The sequence below is a fragment of the Coloeus monedula genome (genome assembly GCF_965178545.1).
Source record: "Coloeus monedula genome assembly, chromosome: 2".
NCBI lineage: Eukaryota > Metazoa > Chordata > Aves > Passeriformes > Corvidae > Coloeus > Coloeus monedula.
Genome location: NC_138782.1, coordinates 70,509,926 through 70,529,977, shown reverse-complemented (window position 1 = coordinate 70,529,977; position 20,052 = coordinate 70,509,926). Strand labels below are relative to the sequence as shown.

General features: G+C 36.9%; 1 protein-coding gene across 1 annotated transcript; it reads left to right on the top strand.

Moving 5' to 3' along the window:
- Positions 1 to 10: 10 nt before the first annotated feature.
- On the top strand, positions 11 to 19,750 carry KPNA5 (karyopherin subunit alpha 5). Its single transcript, XM_082302960.1, has 14 exons — positions 11 to 145; positions 2,247 to 2,380; positions 5,195 to 5,296; positions 5,379 to 5,478; positions 6,247 to 6,341; positions 7,150 to 7,281; positions 7,550 to 7,638; positions 8,799 to 8,898; positions 10,487 to 10,650; positions 11,707 to 11,785; positions 12,764 to 12,889; positions 13,732 to 13,859; positions 15,500 to 15,678; positions 17,262 to 19,750. Exons 1-14 carry the CDS (start codon positions 142 to 144, stop codon positions 17,447 to 17,449), a joined length of 1,620 nt encoding a protein of 539 aa, XP_082159086.1. The 5' UTR covers positions 11 to 141; the 3' UTR covers positions 17,450 to 19,750.
- The last annotated feature ends 302 nt before the right edge of the window (positions 19,751 to 20,052 follow it).

Genomic DNA, 20,052 nt, shown 5'->3' with positions numbered 1-20,052 from the left:
GCGGGCCCCGCCCCCCGGCCAGTGCGGCGCGCGGCGGGGCGGCGTCCGCCATCTTGCATCGGTGTCTGCCGCCGGTGCGGAGCGCTTCGGAGCGGGGATCTCGGGCTTGGACGGCGCCGGGCGCCGGGCGTGTCCGCCGCGATGGGTAAGGAGGGAAAAGCGATGAGAGCCGGCGGGTTGGGGCAGCAGAGGCTGCACCGCTTGTGGGGAGGGGTGCCCGGTGCAGTCGGGCTCCCCGGCGCAGGCCGGTCTGCCCCTGGCTCCGGCGGGGCATTGCCCGCACGGCAGCTCGGTGGGGGCTGGGGCGGAGTGTTCGCTTCCTCCGGCAAGAGGGCTCTGCCCTCCTCCGCCTTCCCTGCCCTGCTGCTGATGGAGGGAGCTTTCCACCCCTTCTGCTGGGGACGTGTGTGAAGAGCGTCGCTCCTCGCTGTGTGTAGCCGGGCAAGGTGGGTGGGTGGGTGGGTGTCCGGCCTCTCGGGCTGAGAGGTCAGTCAGTCCTGGCGGTCTCGGACTGGTCAGTCCTTGCGGGCTGGGCCGGTGCGAAGCCTGTGGGCAGTGTCCGGCCGGGCGGGGAGGGGGCGGAGATACCGCGAGGCGCCGTGTTTAGGGAGCCTCGTGTAGACAAGGAGGAAAAAAAAAACCAAACTAGTGTAATAGGTCTTAGACTATGCACAACAAGTGGGCGCAGTGCAGGATGTGATGGGTGGAGGGCTTTGATGTTAAAACGGGTGTAGTTTTGTAGGACAGAAGTGCAGGCTTGCTTGGATCTAGATGCAGAAGGTGTGAAACCAGGGACTTCCAGTCTTCTTGCCCTTACGGTGTCTATATCAAAAGCCTTGCGGAGAGAATGAAGCTATAAATTTCTAAGCTTTTCTTTTTAAAAACGGTTTTAGACCTTCCTTCCAGGTGATCTTCTGTAATTCTTCACAGAGCTGGTGGCTGGGTTACTTTAAATGTGCATTTCTCTTGTTCATTTCTTGGCCTGACAGTTTCATTGGCACAACTAAATTAGCAAGGCATGAACGATTAAGAAAGGGATGGTGTTCTAGGACTAGGTAAGCCAGTAGCATTGTTGGGAAAATAAAGTTACATGACTGTTGTTATAAATTTGCCTCAGACAGTGGCACACTTAGCATTGTTATGCAGAGATGTCAGTAGTTTACTCAGGTTCTTGTGAAGCAGGCTGCTGAGCCCTTGGGGAGTCATCTTGGTGCCAGCCTAAGTCTGCAGTCTGTTTTCCTCTCATAGCTTGTGTTTATTGCTTAGTGGTCCTTGGTACTGCTGATTAAAAAAAAAAAAAAAAACAACAAAACAAACAAAAACCCCGAATCTACAGCTCCGGAGCTGTAGTTTACATGTTTTCTCGTTGCAGAAGAATTCCAGACAAGTGCTAGTTTATGTAGAGTTTTGAATCGTGTTTTTGACAGTTGCTTCTCAGATGAAGGCTTCAGTTTTAGCCTTAAAAAAAGGCACCATGCTATTAACAACCTTTTCCACTCAGTTTGATCATTCTGGTGACAGAATCATGAGCTATCACTTTTATCTTCCCACAACTGAAATACCTGAAGTGACAGTCAGATTCTAAACTTCTAAGTCCATTAAAAGAACTGGTAATTGGAGCGAGACAATAATTTTGTTAGTTTAAAATGAAAAAGAGTATGCCTGTCTGGGTGCTACTGACCCTTAAATTATTTTCCTGCACACAGTTTAGAAGGAAAAGCATAGCTCTTAGATTCTGTTATGTTTGTGAGATAGTGAAAGTAAATAAACAATGCCATAAGGTATTAAATGAAGCAGTAATTACTGCAGGTTTTTGTGGTGATGTGGTGTGTCACTGCGACAGGTTTTCTTCTCGGGTTTGTCCTTATTTATAATACATTTAATGTCATCTTTATGAGAGGAGGAAGAAAATTTCTTTGTTTGCTTGCTGACAGAATCAAAATTTAGCAATGTAATATCTTTGCTTTTTGTTTTTCAGTTTGCTTGTAAGATGCATGGTTTCCTTTCACAGTAGCTTATGTGCTTTAATGATGTATCTGATCCTTGAGATGAACTGTAGTTCAGTCTGCAGTTTGGAAATGCCTATCTAGGCACAGGTTTTCTGTGATTTCTGCGTTAAAGATTTTTGTTGGTGAACTGGGTGTTGCAAATAGATGCAGGAATATATAGCGGCTGCTGTAGATATTTTCATAATACAAGAGATGGCAGGTTTGGTCTTTTGGAGTAATTTTGTATTTTTTCAATAGACAACATGGCAAGCCCGGGTAAAGATAACTTCAGAATGAAAAGCTACAAGAATAATGCGCTTAATCCCCAAGAAATGCGCAGGAGAAGAGAGGAGGAAGGAATCCAGCTTCGGAAACAGAAAAGAGAGGAGCAGGTAAGCATCTTGGTGAGCTGTTCACTGCTCAGTGCTTGTGGAGCTATATTCAGGGGCCTGAAAGGACCTGAGCAGACTTACCTTCTGGAGTAGAGTCCAGGAGTGCCAGGTTGAATGTCTGTTTTCTTTGCAAGTGTGGGAAGCATCAGGCATGTCTCAATAGGATCATAAAAGAATAAACAGAAGCCCTTTTAAGTTTCTAGGGCCTACAGAGGAGAGAGCCATGACTTTTAACTTCAATTCATAGTCTAGGTTTAAACATGTGAGACTAGACTGAAAGAACACTCACATTTCCAGTAAGAATTTGAAACCTTGCATTCTCTGCTAGAGCTGGGGTCAGAGTTTTTCTGTATGAAGGGAGAGGATTATTTTCATCTTTGATACCATGCTTCAAATTGCCCAAGAGCTTTTCTACACTAACTTAATAAAGTAGCTACCAGTTAGTGTCCCTGAACTATTACATAAACATTTGCAGTTGTTCTCATTGAATTTTTAGTGATCAGAATACATGGAATATTGTATAATTTGTTTGTCATAGTTCCAGTTGGCAAAATGTTTAGTAGTTTCTTGCCAGGAAGGTAAGGCATGTAGTTTGGTTTTGTGGTTGGTCTAAAGTGGATGAGTTTGTCTCCCACAACCTAGAGTGTCCCAGGCTCTGATCTACAGTCTGCTCTGAGGTGGGAATGCTTACCCTGCTACTGGGAAAGTGGTGCACGGAAAAAGAATTTCAATTATTTGGGCCAGAGGGGTAAGAGTCAGAAGTGGTATGGTACTGGAGCACTTATCTGTAAATGGGTAAGTGCATTGCAGTTCCTGCTGAAAGTTTTGTTTACATAATTTGTAGTAAATGCTCCCTAGATAAATTATGAAAATAATGGGTATTTCCTCTCCCATGCTGGCTGTTGTAACAATGTTACGCTCTGCTTGATCTTAATTTGTTGGACTGGTGTTTTTCAGCTCTTCCTGAACTGGGGAGGAGGAGTTTATGCAGGGAGATGAGACTGCTTGTGCTCCAGAAGAAACTGTAACTGGTAGATAGACCAAACAACTTTATTCTTTTCAACCAAGAGCTTCTGGGTCCTTGTTGAGTGCTAGAAAGAATGGCTGGTCTTCCAAAAGTGGAATGTTATTTCTTCTTCTTTTGTGGATTTAAATGGAATTAAGCTTCATCTGCATTCAGGATTCTGTAGGATTTTTGTGTCCAGAATTATGCCCAATCCATAAGAACAAGGGAGAGAATGCCTTGGTTTAGGTTCCTGTTGAAATAGAGCTGGATGTAAACATGGAGTTGTTCTGCAGTTTTGGACATGTACAACAGCAGAGACGTAGGTCTGTAGAGATCTAGAGGGGCAAAATAGCCAGGATTTAGTAGGTGGTTTCATTATTATGCTTACAGGTGAAATCTTAGTCAATGGACCAAGAGTCTATAATTTCTTTCCAAAGGTACAAATGTAATATTCTTAGAATTGTTGGTTACAGTAGTTGTAAGTGTAGAACTGGAATAAAAATTTAGATTTGGTTTCTGAGGTGGCTGGTGTGGGGTCTGTAGCTCAGACCCAGGAAGCTGTGACCAGTCCAGAGAGATGGTCCTGTGAGGAACCGTCTTCCCGAGGCCCGGTGTCTTCCCTCAGCCATAGCCAGAGTGCCTGTGCAGAGAGGCTGTCAGCTCTTTAGTGCTTCTCAGCTCATGATTTCAGCTCTTGCTCTGCGGGGCAATCTCCAGGCCAGACCAGGAGGAGAGAGACGCGGAGACTCGTATAGCAGTTCCACATGGGGCAGCTTTATTAGTCTGCACCCCGCGAAGGGGAGGCCAGGGATGAGCTCTCTCTGCTCTCACAGAGGCAGAGGGCCAGATCTTATAGGGATACAGGGAGTGGGTGTCAGAGGGTAAAGGCCAGTGGGTTACAAAGGATCTGCATAGGGTCTCCAAGAGGATTCTGGGTCTGTCTTCTTCTTACCATAACTGAAAAGTGGTTACCTTTCCAGGGGAGTTCTGCTGGGAGGTTAGGCACTCTCCTTATCTCAGCAGGCCTCCCTCCAGGGCAGAGGCTGGGCATACCCCACAGGTTTCTAGAAGGAAACAGGGCAATGTGAATGTTTGGCTTGTACGCCAGAAAATAAAGAGGCACTCACTGAACATAGTTTATTAAATACTAGAGTGCTGGTATGTATTCTGAGCATAGACAGTGTGTGCAGCCAATTGTAAAGCAATTTTTGGACATAGAGAATGTTTAATATTACATAGTTTGAAAGTTCACCTTGAAGCTACACAATTTCTGTCTCTTCTATATGAAAATTATGTTTCTGGTTTAATCTTTTTTTCAGCTGGGTATAAAATACAGGTGCTGCTTAGTAGTCTTCTGTAGAAGGGAGGAATGCAATGTGCTGAAACACAAACACTGCCTATGTGTTGTTGACTTTAGCCTATAAACTAAGAAAGGGGAAAGTAGCTTGTAGAATACCATTCCTTGCTTAAAATGAATGCTAATTATAAGGGATAAAAGACTAAAAGCAAAAAGATCTGTAGCTTCTTTTTCATGTGGAAGAAATTATGGATCTTTATAACTAGTAAGAATTTAGTTCTAAATGTCTGTCTGAAGTGTTGCTTTACAGTTTATCAATATACGTGATAGTGTTGTTCTCCTTTCTGTTTTCTAAACTTTTGCGTAGAATTCACCTTGCATGGGTGAATAGGAAGGTGAGTAGTTAAAGTTCTTTGACTGGTATTGGTGAAAGCATTTCTTCAAGTGTATGTCATCAGTACCCATGCTTTGGTAAATTCTAACGTCTCCCAAACATTTCCCCTTTGTTCAGCTGTTTAAACGCCGAAATGTTTCTCTTCCGGGAAATGAAGAATCTATGGTAGAAAGCCCAATTCAGGATCCTGACGTCAGCTCTACTGTACCTATTCCAGAGGTAAGTACTTTAGAGTGTGTTTAGAATGTTACCTATTAGTGTGCATAGTACTACACATAAGAAATCCTCCTTTCATTTTTAGGAAGAAGTTATTACGGTAGATATGGTACAGATGATTTTTTCGGATGATCCTGATCAACAACTCACAGCAACTCAGAAATTCAGAAAATTGCTCTCTAAAGGTAGGTAAACATTGCCTGGTTTTTCTATTTGCTTCCTTCTATGTTATTATGAATTTTACTTAGAGTCAGTTAACCTTTAGTTACGTTTTATTTTAAAATAGAGCTTGCAGAAACTTGTAGTTCTGTTTATAAAGAAACTGTGCCAAATCTCTTCTGACCTAATGGCTAAATACAGAAATCTTCATTATTTCAATGTTAAGCCTTTCAGACAAAGTAAAAAACAAGGATGTTTTGATTGAGGTGTCCAGGGCAGTAACTAACTGCACGTTAACATACTTAGAGTAATTATTGCAGTGATTCAGCTTCTCATTCCCATTCTGTTCTCAAGGGGAAAAAATTACATGGCTGGCAAAGAAGAGTTGTAACTTGTTTCTGTTGGAGCTGTAAAACATGCAATCTTAAGTTGGTGCTGGTATGTGTATAGCATGATAGGTAAAGGTGTGCTTGGTCTTTTAAAATAATATCCAGTCATAACTGCTCTTCCACCAACCTGAGTTATTGGTTGAAGGAACAGTGTTTTGTGATGTGCTACTAACGTGCCAATGGATTATTGTTTTACTGTTGTTATATGTAATAGGGTATTTACTAAATTGTATCTCGTCATAAAGATCCTGCAGTCTTCTCAAGTGAAAATTTGTAACGCCTTCTTTTGGAAATGATTGAATGAAATTATGATAAGACCTACAAATCATATTCATGGTTTTTGTCATACTGAAAAAGTAATTTATTTGGTCTTTTTACATGGATATGTTTGTTTTTATTCCCTAGAGCCTAATCCACCTATAGATGAAGTCATTCAAAAACCAGGAGTAGTACAGAGATTTGTGAAATTTCTAGAGAGGAGTGAAAATTACACTCTGCAAGTGAGTTTGGCTGGTACTGGTTGGGGGTTTGGAATGGGATTAGAAACCTTCCAAAAGAGCTTTGGAAGGCACATGTTGTTTTGTTTGGTGGGGGTTTTTAGTAACCAAATATAATTATTTGTCACCACTGAAGCCATATGTTTTCATTATTGCTGCTAAAAATGTGGCTTGGCTTTGTGAATTTCATAGTAGTCTTTAGGGTCATGTGTTCATCTGGACAAAAACTTGGGTGTTGAAAGCAGAAGGTGTTCCAAGAGGATGTACAGAATGGTATATTAAGATCATCAGCAATGATGTGTGAGCAGAATCTGTGTCGTTAATGTTGAATATATTGTAGTACTTTTCAGCTGAAATCTTAGGAAAAAAAATTGTGGGAAACTGAAAGGCTTGTTTGAAACCACTTTAGAATATTTTTGAGAAATATCTAATTAATGGTAGGAGTAACTAGTTCTGTCTACTCCCCCATGGGAATATCAGTTAGTCCTCGTGGACATTTGTACTAGAAGAATTAACTTAATATTGGGTAAACAAAGGGTATTTGTACTAGTTAATAGTGATTTGAAATCCTTCTTAGTCCTGTAAGCCAAAACCTAAAAATAATGTAGTTACTGAAGGTTCTTACTAAATAGAGATTTTGTCAACACCAGGTATTTTATTATATAGAGTACTACAGTAGTAATTGCATTTCAGTGGAAAGGAAAAAAAGTTGGAAAATTAATCTCTGAAACTCTTATGTCAAATTTCATGTCACGATTTTAAGTTTTACTGCTGAGTTGTTTAACATGGTTGTCTTTGTGTTTCTCAACAGTTTGAAGCAGCTTGGGCTTTGACAAACATAGCGTCTGGAACTTTCTTACACACCAAAGTTGTAATTGAAACTGGAGCTGTTCCCATTTTTATTAAGTTGCTTAGTTCAGAACATGAAGATGTACAGGAGCAGGTAACTATCTTCTTGAGGGGCTTTATAACTACTTAAAATTCGGTAATGAATGTCTTTTGGGGGCTGTTGGTTTAGAGAGGCTTTGAGCCCCATTTGCCTACTAGCTAGTTGATCTGCCTTCAGGAAGATAAAAATTTACTGTCGCGGTATTTTTTCTATCATGGATTTCTTTTTCTATTCTGTAACATTTGCTGTAAAAAGTATAGATTATCTGTGAAAGTTGATTTGCAAGCATGTATAAATTCACTTGGATGATTTTCTTTTTAAGGCAGTGTGGGCTCTTGGGAACATTGCTGGTGATAATGCAGAATGCAGAGACTTTGTTTTGAACTGTGGAATATTGCCACCTCTCTTGGAGTAAGTATAGTAAACTAATACTATAATATATTGCACATGTATAGATAAATGAAAACTTCAACTTAGAATTTACTTGAGAAGAATATAAGTTTTTTTCTAAATTGAGAATCATAACGATATAAGAAGAAGCAATTTAATATTTTGGATTACACAAGCTTCATGCATATCTTTAATTAATTAGTCCATGATGGAAGCTTTTCCATGTTTGCAAAAGGAGAGAAGTGTTATTTCACAGGTATGAGATTTCTGTATTGTGCAAATTCTGTGTTGCCAGATTTCTGAATGTATAGGGTAGGAGAAATGGTTTAATTCCCACTTGTATTTATATGATTCCATCTGCCTGCACAACAGGCTGTTTTCTCCACCTTTGTCCAGTAGCTCCAAGCTCTAGTCTTCTGTTTATCCATTTGCTTGTTGACATGAGTTGACAGAGTAGTTGTCACATGAGCTGTGTTCCACTAGAAGATTTCACTAGGAATATCGTTCCAGCATTTACTATGTGCTTCCCATAGTATCTTCACCCACAGGGAAAAATCTGCGCAACACAAATGTTGTTCAGTTTATTACCTCTTGAAGTAATAAAATGACTTAAAACATTTTTAAAATAGCTTAGAATAGCAGATTACCTTCACCGAGGGTTTAAAGAATTAACATTTTAGACATTTTGGTATGTATCTGAAAGTGAACCTGATTTGTCAGGTGTTGAATCTTTTACGTTCTGTTCAGCAAAAGCAGAAGTAATGCATTTTTTTGTAAGGACTTCAAAGTTCTAACTTTTTTATGGAACTATTTTTATTATTATTAATTGCATTCTCTGAATGAAAACATCAAAGTTCATTCAAAGGAGGGTTGCATCTCCTAGCCCCTTCTAAAGATCATCAGAAAAGTTTAGTTGAATGATTTTTCAAATAAGCAATTGCTTACTTTTATGCATGTACATTATTTGGGAATGAGACATCCATGCAAAATAATCTGCTTAGATTCAGTTGATTTTAAGAAAATAGTTGCAGCATATAAGCTATGAAGAGAAATAAATTTAAAGTAGTGACCAATAATAGAATTTCTCTTCTTGATTTGATGTTCTGTTGGTAACAACAGACATAAAGTTACTTAATTTTAATAAGAAATTACTTTCTTTTTGTTATTGTTGTCTCTCACAGATTGTTAACAAATTCGAATCGTCTTACAACAACTAGAAATGCAGTTTGGGCTCTCTCCAATCTTTGTAGAGGAAAGAACCCACCTCCAGACTTCAGTAAGGTATAGTAAAGTAGTAATTTTGAGAAATCAGAAAGCTAAAGCATACGTATGTTTGTAATATTTTATAACAAACAGATTCTTTGAATCTGGATATAGACATAGATTTTATGTTTTTAATGTCATCACACAGTCTTGCCCATCTGTTGTATCTGTGAAAAATCATCTACTTTGGCACCTATCAGTAGTAAAATCACCTCACTTAAAAACTTGAGACTGTAGTCTGATGCAAATAGACATACACTGGTGTGAAGTGATGGACAAATTATACATTCAGCACTAAATTATGTGGGGCTGTATTTTCTCCAGAACTGTAGTAGAGAATGTGAGTTATAGTTGAAGCTTCCTCAATTTTTTTTTGTTCTATTATTGTGAGTGCATGCTGCATGAATAAAATTCTGAGTTTCCTGCTCTGTCAGATGCAGTTAGATCAGACTATGATGGCAGAGAAAGCCTATATGCTCTCCCCTTTTTTTTCTTCTTCTCTCTAGTATGTGGCTATAAAGACTAGAGACTAGTAGGAGTTTTAGCTTCTTGTTTTCAGTATGAAATTAATTTCTGGTACGGTCAATGACTAAGAGAGCTGGACATTGGATATTCTGGTAGAAGAGACTGAGGTTAAATGACTAAAGTTTAACTAAAGTTAAACTAACTAAAGTTAGTCTGGAGAGAGTTTACTGCATAAGTTAGTAATTACTGTTACTGCTACTTATTGAAGAAATATTAACAAAAAGGGGGGATTTCTGATGTCAGTTAATTGATCACCTCACAATGACTCTGCCTAAGCTATATCCTTTACTAGTGTTTTGTTCTGGTAGTGAGAAAACAAGATTTGTTGCTGCTTGAATACAAAACCTCACAGGAAAAGGATGCCCTATAGGCAGCTGCTAATAAGAATAGGTCCTCTGCTTTTTGCCCTTTGCAACAGCAGCAGTTGGACACATAACAGAGGCTGAATTTGCATAACCCATGTAAGGTAAAGAATTAAGTTCTACAAAGAATATGACATTCCCAGGCTATACAGCAGAAACCTGTCAGGTTCCAAATTGTGTCAAGATGGTCTAGTTCATTTGGCTCTGTGTGGAAGTTATGGAGATTAAGGCCAGAGGGTACAGCAGCAGTGAGACCTGAAATGAGACGTTGCTTGTTTCACCGGTTCAGTGAATGTTGGGTGCTCTGTGAGTTACTCTGAGTTGGTTATTACAAATAACTGCCAGTACTCCTACAAAGCCAGCAATAAAAAATCCCCTTTAATACTTAAGAGATTCTGTTCCCTGAATGATTAAGAAAAGCATCAGTAATTCCTGATCATCTGGTTACCTGTAAAAGCAGATGTTTTTTATTTAAGCTGAACAATTACCTACTTAGTAGAGTATCTCTCAATAAATATGCTGTGAATAAGAATTTATCCAATTTGCTGGTTTGAATTGGATATCTGGTTTAATCAGAAAGTTTTCCACCTGGGTCCTCATTCATTAATGACCTCGTGTACTTGAGCAGTAAATAGTTTTGCACATTTAAGCCATTGCAGAGTGTTCTCTGAAACTTGGAAAGTACACCTAATTTTATGCAATATTTTTCTTTAACCTAGGTTGCTCCTTGCTTAAATGTTTTATCAAGACTGTTGTTTAGCAGTGACCCGGATGTATTAGCAGATGCTTGCTGGGCCCTCTCTTACCTTTCAGATGGTCCCAATGATAAAATTCAAGCTGTTATTGATTCTGGAGTGTGTCGAAGATTGGTAGAGCTGCTTATGTAAGTCTTCTTTTCACCAAATAAGTGTCTTATAGTACTGTTAATGTTAAAATTGAGCTGTGTTTTCTCATGTGAAGTCTTAATTTATTTTTGTGAAAACTGATGAATGTGAATTCAGTCTGAAATCTTTTAAGCTGCTTGCTAGGTTGCTCAGCTCCTGGAATTATTCCTGACATTGACAGTGAAAAAAGTTTTCTCCAAAGTATTCCTTTTTATTCTTTAAAATTTAATGCAGGATTTCATATACATAAAGGAACAGAAGGGCGAAGACCAATCTTGAATTGTAAATTAATTTTTTTTTTTTTAATTTCACTGTTGTACTTTCCTTTGTAGGACATATAATTGCTATACAGGCAGTTCTTGGACTCAGCAAAGTGCAGAGGCAGGCTAGAGCCACTTTTGAACTGTTGCAATATATTTGGGTTATGGCTCATTATTTTCCTGGAAAGGGAGACTAAATGCCTGTGTTCACATGGAACTGCAGAGTAGGTCAGGGACAGTACTTCCCAGCATGGACAGCTCGGCACACTTCCCTGTGAAAAGCTCATTTTTATAGCTGTCAGGAGAGGGTAAGATTGCTTTCTTTTCCATAGAAGCTCTAGGACAACTGAGTAATTTCCTTCCCTGGCACATCAGGCAGCTTAATATGGATTTCATGTGCTGGCTTCTAGGATTACAGACTCAAAAAAGGGGGAATTTTACTTACTAAAACTACTAAGCTTTAGTATACACCTCATAACACCCCCTCTGTTTTTGTGACTGTTGAATGACACACATTCTAGTATCATATTTAATAATACTTGAGCTGGGCGAAATGGATCTGCTGGACAGATTGCTCTAAGTTGTGTTTTCCCATAGAGGTGCTCAGTCTTTGAATCAGCAGTTCTGTTGTAGGGTTGCAGTAGTCAAATTTGGCTAAACAGGGGGAGAGTGCAGTAAGTAATACAGTGGTTTTGGTAACTAAATATTTAGCACTGGAAGTAAACCGTTTGCTGAAAATGCAAAATTAATCTTTTAACACTTGATAATATCAAGCAATATAATATTTGTCTCCAGGCATAATGATTACAAGGTGGTATCCCCTGCATTAAGAGCAGTTGGAAATATTGTTACTGGGGATGATGTCCAAACACAGGTAAGACTAGTTGATTTAAGAAAATTATTTGGCAAGACAGAATTTTGTAAAAACTTTGACAAAATGCATGGCCAGTACAGGTATCTGTGTACATTGCTGAAAGAGGCTTTCTAGAAATCTCTGTTGTTGATTTGATAGTTTAGGCTTCTATTTTAAGCATTAAGTTAATGCAAGAATGAACTTTTGGTTTTTTACAGCATTGTGTGTAGTGGATTGCTTCATTTCTGTATGGTACTTTGACTGTTGCTTGTCTTTTTGTTTGGTTTTTTTTCCCCCTCCTTACAGGGGAAAAAAATTCAATTATTTATTATGGTTCCCCTTTTTTCAGTCTTAAAGGCAGTCAAGGTTCTCACTTCTAAGCTAAACTTATACTTGATTTTACTGTGAATTTGTATGTGATAGTCTTACTGATGTAATTTATTCTAAAGATCTATTTTATTAATTTCAGGCAATGGAATTGATTTTGAAGCAATGCAGGAAACAGCAGGACAGGTCCTACTTTAAAAAGAATTCTGTCTAAAAGGCTGACAGCACTAGTGTAAAAAGAACATAAGGAAAAATGTTAATTGCATAATTTATGAGCTCTAGAAGAGAGGATTTTGCTAAGGAAGTAAATGGAAAACCTTTTCTCTTAAAAAGTTAACAAATAACTGTACAAATTAGATGTCCACTTGTCAGTTATTTTGACTTACTCATATTTTGGCCTTAAGCAGCCTTACTTAGTTCCGCTGTTTTCAGTCTTTTGGTCTGAACTTAATTGAAGGCAGATTCTTTCAAATTGCTGGATTGTCTGGTCACACACTACAGCATTGGACACTTGAATTTTGCAGGATATGACATTTTGTATAATTGTGTTGCAAAATGTTTTGAAGTCCTCTGTAAAATGCTTTTATATTTTTTTATATATATGTATATCGCACAAGGATATATATATATATATATAGTACAACCCAGTTTTCAATTTTTAAATTATTTTAGGTGATTCTAAACTGCTCTGCATTACCGTGTCTCTTGCACTTGCTTAGTAGTCCCAAGGAATCTATCAGAAAAGAAGCATGCTGGACTGTTTCTAATATAACTGCAGGAAACAGAGCTCAAATTCAGGTAAAGCCTGGGAATTTGTTACTTGGTTGGTTTTGTTTTCATTTTGCTACTTCACTTGATTTTCCTTCACAAGGAGATGTAGATAGATACTGTACTGACACTGTATTATTTGTTTTAGTCCTGACTGTCTGTAATTTTATTTAACCTAAATGTTTTCTTCTAAACTTTGAGATACTATTTTGAATAGAAATAGCTGTCACAATTTGTACTACAAATTTGTCCAGTGAAAAGTGAACCAGTTTGGAAATGCTGAACATTCGCTTGGATAAAAAACCGGCATGATGTCATCAACCCTGAGTTGTATTCTTCTGGAAATTACTGCATCCTGACTATTGTTCCAGATGTCTGGAGCTACCTGAAAAAAGGTTCTGATCAATAAAAATGAGAATTCTGAATCAGAATACATACTCCAAAATTATTTTTTTCCCCCTTCTACTTCAATCAGAGATGAAAATGTTACTTCCTGATGTGATTTAAAACATGTCATAGTCTCTAATTACATAGTCTCTTGATGGAGACTTCAGACCTCAACAAAATGGCTTGATCTTCAGTTCAAACACTCCTGATGTATTGTATGATTTTTAAATGGGCCAGTCCAGTAAGCTGTGCTCTGCCCACTAGAAACAGAGAAGTAAAAACCCCCAGGTATTCTGGTGGCTGCTGCACTGCAATGTTGGAATAGGTCTGAATTTTAGTTTAGCATTTCTAGTTTGTATGGCACCATCTAAACAAAATATTCTTTGCTTTGATATAAGCAGGCATCACTAATTCTTGTGGTTAAGGCTACTAGTGCTCTGAAATCTTTATTAATTGTTGTAAAATGTTACAATTTCATCTCTTAGGCTGTTATAGATGCAAATATTTTTCCAATATTGATTGAAATTCTTCAAAAAGCTGAATTTCGCACCAGAAAAGAGGCAGCATGGGCCATCACTAATGCAACATCAGGAGGAACCCCTGAACAGATTAGGTAAGCTTGTGTATAGTTACTATTTTCTCTGCCTAAGGATCTTATATAGGGCATTTGGATTTCTGCATTTGAATCTTGACAGTCATAGCAACAAAATCCTAAACATAGCCTCAATTCCTTGAAACTCTGTACAGAGACTAGATGTAGAAATTCAGAAAAATCTTAATAAATTAATCAATACTGCTTTGTTTCAGTGGTGTTGCACCTAAAGCTTTCACAAGCTTATCTTCCAGAGCTGATATTACATAGTCAAATACAATTGGAACAGTTGATGAACAGTTTCAGTGTTTGAGAATGGAAAACTTTGGGGGGGGGTTGTTTAGATAACTTGTGCAGTGTAGTTGTATATTTGTGGACAGACTTCAGGGACTTTAGTGGTTTCTTCATGTATTTTAAACTCACTATAAGTATTATTTTAAAGCAGATATCTAAACTCCTTGCTCAGAACTGAGTTTGATTAAACTTTTACTGTCAGTAGCTGTTTATATGCTGCAAAGATAGGACTACCTGAATTTCTAGAATAAAATACTCTCTGGTTTCTCTGAATACTGTCAGAATAATGATCACTTTGAATCAGTAGCTGATAATTTGATTGATAAATTACTGTATTATTTGGAAGCCAGAACTGAAAGAGATGTGATAACTTTCCCAGCAAATTTGGGAGATCTGTTGCAAGAAGTACGTTCTTATTTATAATGTAACTAATCCTGGTTTTCTTACAACTACTAAGTTATCAGAGAGATAACAGGGATAATAAAGGAAAGTGTCTTGGTTTTTTAAATTTAAATTCTATTTTAATTGCTTATATAATGTAACATTTTAAAATCTAGAATTGTAAAAGAAAATTTTAATTCAGGATCTTCAAATAGTAGATGTGCATATTATACCACAACAATGGCTTCTCATCAAAAATAGAGTTATATTATTGGTGTCATGAAGTTTTAGTCCTCCTAATGTCCTCAATGCCTAACTGCAGGGATAGTTTTAAACTACTGAATTAAACTATATTTAGGCAAACATTGTTGTCTTCATTTTACTTACATACTAGAAGCAAGGACACAGGTTATGACTTGAAAAAGTTCATACACAATTTTTTTCAAAATTGGGAAAAGGAATGGGATACTCAGAATCCCAGTATTTTTGTCTTTGTATTTACAGTTACATCCTTCTCTTTATAGTGGGTGATGCTAATACTTAGCATGGACTGCTAGTGTGGATTGTGTTAGCACAGAGCAGTGCCCAGTGTTCTTACAAGTATCTAATGTGCTTATTGATATTTTTATCACTAGAAAATTTCGACTGCCTGAGAAAAGAACTTCCTGCTAAAATTTTTTTCTCTTATATTCAGTTAAACCCACCTGAAGATCGTAGGTGAAAGAAGTTAAAAAGACTACAGATTTCACACTCTAATTAGGAATATACATATTAACTTTTTTTATTAGGATAAGTTTAATATTTTTTTCATTTTGGGCTAAGTTTCTCTTTGTATTGTTGCATGTTTTAGAAATTTTTGTTGTTTCAGCCACTTTTTTTAGCAAAAATAAGTATCAATAGCAGTAGACGGATATGTCAGAATAAATGTGCTGGATTATCAGTTCTTTTCCCTTTCCTCTGTTTTTTTTTTTTTTTATGTTATAAAGGTATTTGGTAGCACTAGGTTGTACCAAGCCTCTTTGTGACCTCCTGACTGTGATGGATTCAAAAATAGTCCAGGTGGCTTTAAATGGACTTGAAAATATTCTACGTCTTGGAGAACAAGAGTCAAAGCAAAATGGAATCGGCATTAATCCTTATTGTGCCCTCATAGAGGAAGCGTATGGTAAGGAAACACTTCTTGTAAAACTACCTGAACTTCCTTATTCTAGGCTGTAAAAACAAAACCATTGTGAGTCATTTTGAAATTTGCAGGTAAGTTTTAATACAAGAATTACTCCAAGCATAAGTAGACATAAAGTATCACAAGTAAGGTAACACGTAGGGAAAAGTGGTTAAGTACAGAAAATGTCTGGGTGTTTGTCTGCAGTCAGTTTATGAAATGTCCCTCTAGAGAAACATTCTCAGAAGGGTTTAACACAGGTGTCCCAGTCTACTGGGACCATGCTTTGCATAAGTTTATCAGCCATTCCTAAATAAATTTTTAATACTTTAATACATAGTCCTGTCTGGTACAGTTTCATTACCAACAGGGATGTAAGATCAGGGGTTTTTAAATTGATCCCAAAGTTGGATCACTTTTTAATATAGTAAATATCAGTAACAGCAAAATTAACTTCAGATCATAAAACTAAATAAGTTTTTACTTTTGCAAGTATTTTGTTTAGCTTTTTATAAAAGTTCTTGAAAATGCACTATGTAAAAGCATACTATAAAAACTAATTTGTGGAATATCATGTCTGGATGCTTTTGATTTAACAAAATTAGTGTTACAATTGGCTTATAATGAAACTGGCAATCTTTATGGAGAGTTAGCTTTTTTGTAGCTCTGACAAACCAAAATTGGCAGACATTTGTATTTCAGAAACTGCTAGTAACAGTTCTAATTGACCACATTATATCTGATTAGATGGTACTAACTTTCTGTAAAGCATTCTTTACATCTAAATTCCTTGTTACAGAGCTCAATTTCTTTGATCAAATGCATGCTTGAAGAACTGAGCAATTAAATGCATAAGAGAAATAAGTACTGAAGACCTTAATGGAATTTACTGTGTTGCAGATTTTTGGTCCATTCATAATTTTAAGTATTGACTCTCTAGCTTCTCTTTTTTCCTTTAGCATTAAGCATAGGGTGCTGAAGTTGTAGAATATAAGTTCAAGTAAGGAGAACAGCTGATCATATCACCCTCATTGCTTTGGCCTCTGCAGTCACCAAAAGGGTTCATTTGAGCTCTTTCTAATCCAACTTAAGTGAAAACTACATTATCTTAAAAAGCTAAACAGGAGTTTTGTATCAACCTGACTGACTGCCTAGCACTTAATTCAGCCAACAGAGCAGAGGTTATGTCTTTTACTTGCAAAATGGTAAGCTTTCCAAAAGGTAGTATTTTTAAATATTACAATTAAATTTGAAAAAAGATACCAGACTGTGCCCAGTGACAACTCCATGAGTGAAGATAGAATTTAGAGTTGGGGAAGACTGAAGAGTAGAAGAAAAGAAATTGGGATATTGGTTTAATTGAAATGCTTCTAGCATAGTTTTAAAATGAGTTTGAACAGCAAAAAATGAAGACTAGAAATACATGGGTTAGGATGTTAAGAACCAGTGATATGAAATTAATTGAGGTGACTTGGGATAGCATCTTTTTGTCTTAAGAAGTACTGCTATACTATAAGCTGTTTCCATTTGAATTCATCATTCATTTAAGCAACTAGATTTTTAAAAATGTTCTATTTTTAATTTAGGACTTGATAAAATTGAATTTCTTCAGAGGCATGAAAACCAGGAGATCTACCAAAAGGCTTTTGAACTCATAGAACATTATTTTGGTGTTGAAGAAGAGGACTCTAGTATTGCACCTCAGGTGGATGAAAGTCAGCAGCAGTTTGTGTTTCAACAGCAGGAGGCTCCAATGGAGGGGTTCCAGCTCTAAACTACTGAAGTGAATATAAGCATAAAATTTAAACACTTAACACGGTTTGGGGTTTTTTTTCTCAGAGGTCTTTTCTTTGTGGCCAAAGTTAGAGGAAAAGCTGAATATGTTTTGCAGAAATAGATGAAGAAGCAGCTCATGCACTTTTATATATTGTGTTAGAGACAACTGTTCTCTGTTTTGTATTTGTGTTCTTCATTATCTCTTATGTACAGAAAACTACTGTGAGTAATCATGTCTAAAAGCATTAAATGTGATTTAACAAGAGTTTAGGTAAGACTTGGTAGGATTTTAGGTAGTAGTTCTGAATTTTTCATGTAGTCTCAAACTTCATATCAGCAATACAGTTACTGACAGTTGAATTTTTGGCAGTAGGCTTGACTTGCCCAGTCTCTATCAAATCTACCTCTTGTATTGAAGCAGAAACATTGCTTCAGAACTAAGGCATGAAATAAAGATGAGCTTGTAAGAAGCTGAATTGGAATGTGAAAAATATTTATTTAAATTGTGAAACTTTTATGCATTACTTACTTTACAACACACTGTTGGAATTTATTTATAAAATGTATTTAAAGACATAATAGATATACATATATAATGCTAATTACCTAATATGATATTGAATATATGAAAAAGTTCTTTCTTAATTATGTGGGAAGATGACTATTTCAGAGGTTTTCAAATTGGAATCAGCAGAGACCTTGCTGGTCATTTGATGTTGGCTCTGTAATGAAAGCTGCTAAATGGCATTACAAGTCAGCCACAACTGCAGTACTTTGCAGTGGAAGCAGCCACTGCAGTTACCACAAGAAGGCTGCAATTAGGAATGACAGAAGGGTGATGCACACAAATCACCAAGCTGATGTTTTACAGCTGTCTTCTATCAAGATGTGGTAACACCACTTTAGTTTGAGAAACGTTGCAATGTTTGCATTTTAGTACAATAGCTTCTTAAAAGTTTAGACAGTAGGTATTTTTGATCAAGTATGCTACTGCCACTTGAATTGTTCCTTAGGTTAATGAATTCGGTTTGCTTTTGGTAAGACAATAGAAATACTGCAGTGAAGAATGAATAGTGAATCGCTCCAGTTGAAGGAAAAGGTTGTTGTACTGTAAATAGCATTAAGTATGTGGACACCAAAACTAACTAGAAGTTATTGTCATCTAAATATTTAGGCTCTACAATATACAGTGTTTGCTGTTAAACACTAAAAGAAATAGAATTCTAATATTTACGTTAACAATTTTGAGTATGGAAAAATGTATGCTCTGCTTTGACTTGCAAATAAGTAGTGTTTCTGGTGTATTAGTAGTATATCTCATTTGGAGAAATTAATACTTTGGGTTAACTCTGAAGTATTGCTATTTTTTATTACCTGTAATTAATGTATTAACATCAAACTCCTGGGTTAAGTGAAATCTGTGACATATGAGAGCATTTCATGCTTCATAAAAAGCTGCAATTTAAACTTCAAATCACTTACCCACGGCACTGTGCTTGTCACTAAAAAATATTTTAATGCACTGAAAAATACAGGTTAAAGGTGGTATCATTTACAGTACCATTTTATATTTAGAATTTTTTTTACATGCAAGTTAAGATTCTAAGATGTTTCACTTTGATGTTACAGCAATATATTCTATATTGTAATTGAATGTGGGACTTGAAGTGGATTTTCTAAAATTAATGGTCAGTTTTGACTAAGATGTAACTGGGAGGGAAGCAACCTCCCTTTGAAGTCTTTTTAGTGGAAGATAGAAGTGTAAGAAGTGTATATAGGAGTGCTGTTACTTTAAGAACTCTGAACAATGAGATATTTTAGCAAATGACACTTTAAACCTAGATTTGTACAGCATACAACAGTTTTGAATAGTGTGATAATATTGAGTACAGCTGCCAAATTTTCATATAATGTTAGGTGATTGTACTTATGCCCTTTTTACTCTCATAGTTTTAGGTTTTCCTGTACCAACCTTCATTCTTTCCCATGGTCTCCCCACTCCCCATCTATCAAAGAACAGGGTAACAATCAAGGAAATCTACCAAGATTACTAGCAAATGCTGAATTTCAGTGTTCTAGTGTTAAGAAAATTATTCAGGTAACAGGGTATTCCTTTGTTTCTAACAACCTTGTTTTGATAACAACCAGCTGTGCCTGCTTTTTATTTGGAGAACCCTGTAAAACTACATTTATAAGCCTCTCTTATTTAAACCAAATCTGAACTATGAAAATCTTAATTGAAAGACTTGAAAATGAAGAAAAGAGGGGACATTAAAGTATTATATTTGTTTTGAAAGAATGTCTTCAGTTGTGTGGATATATTATTCTATCTGTGTGGACGGTTAGTGACTGCACTTTACGCATTTAGACAAACTATTTCATGCCTCTGATACGTTTGAATGGAACAGTTTGAAAGGGAACTAAAATTGATGGACTTGGGATAATGAAAATCCTTATTTAAACTCAACATTTGGTTTACCCTTAAGTTGTTAAAAATTGAAGATTCTTTAAAGGATATACATACAGGATGGCCTCTCCTATTTTATCACTGGGTTTATATCATACTTTGTTAAAAGCACATTAATTAACAAAATAAAACAA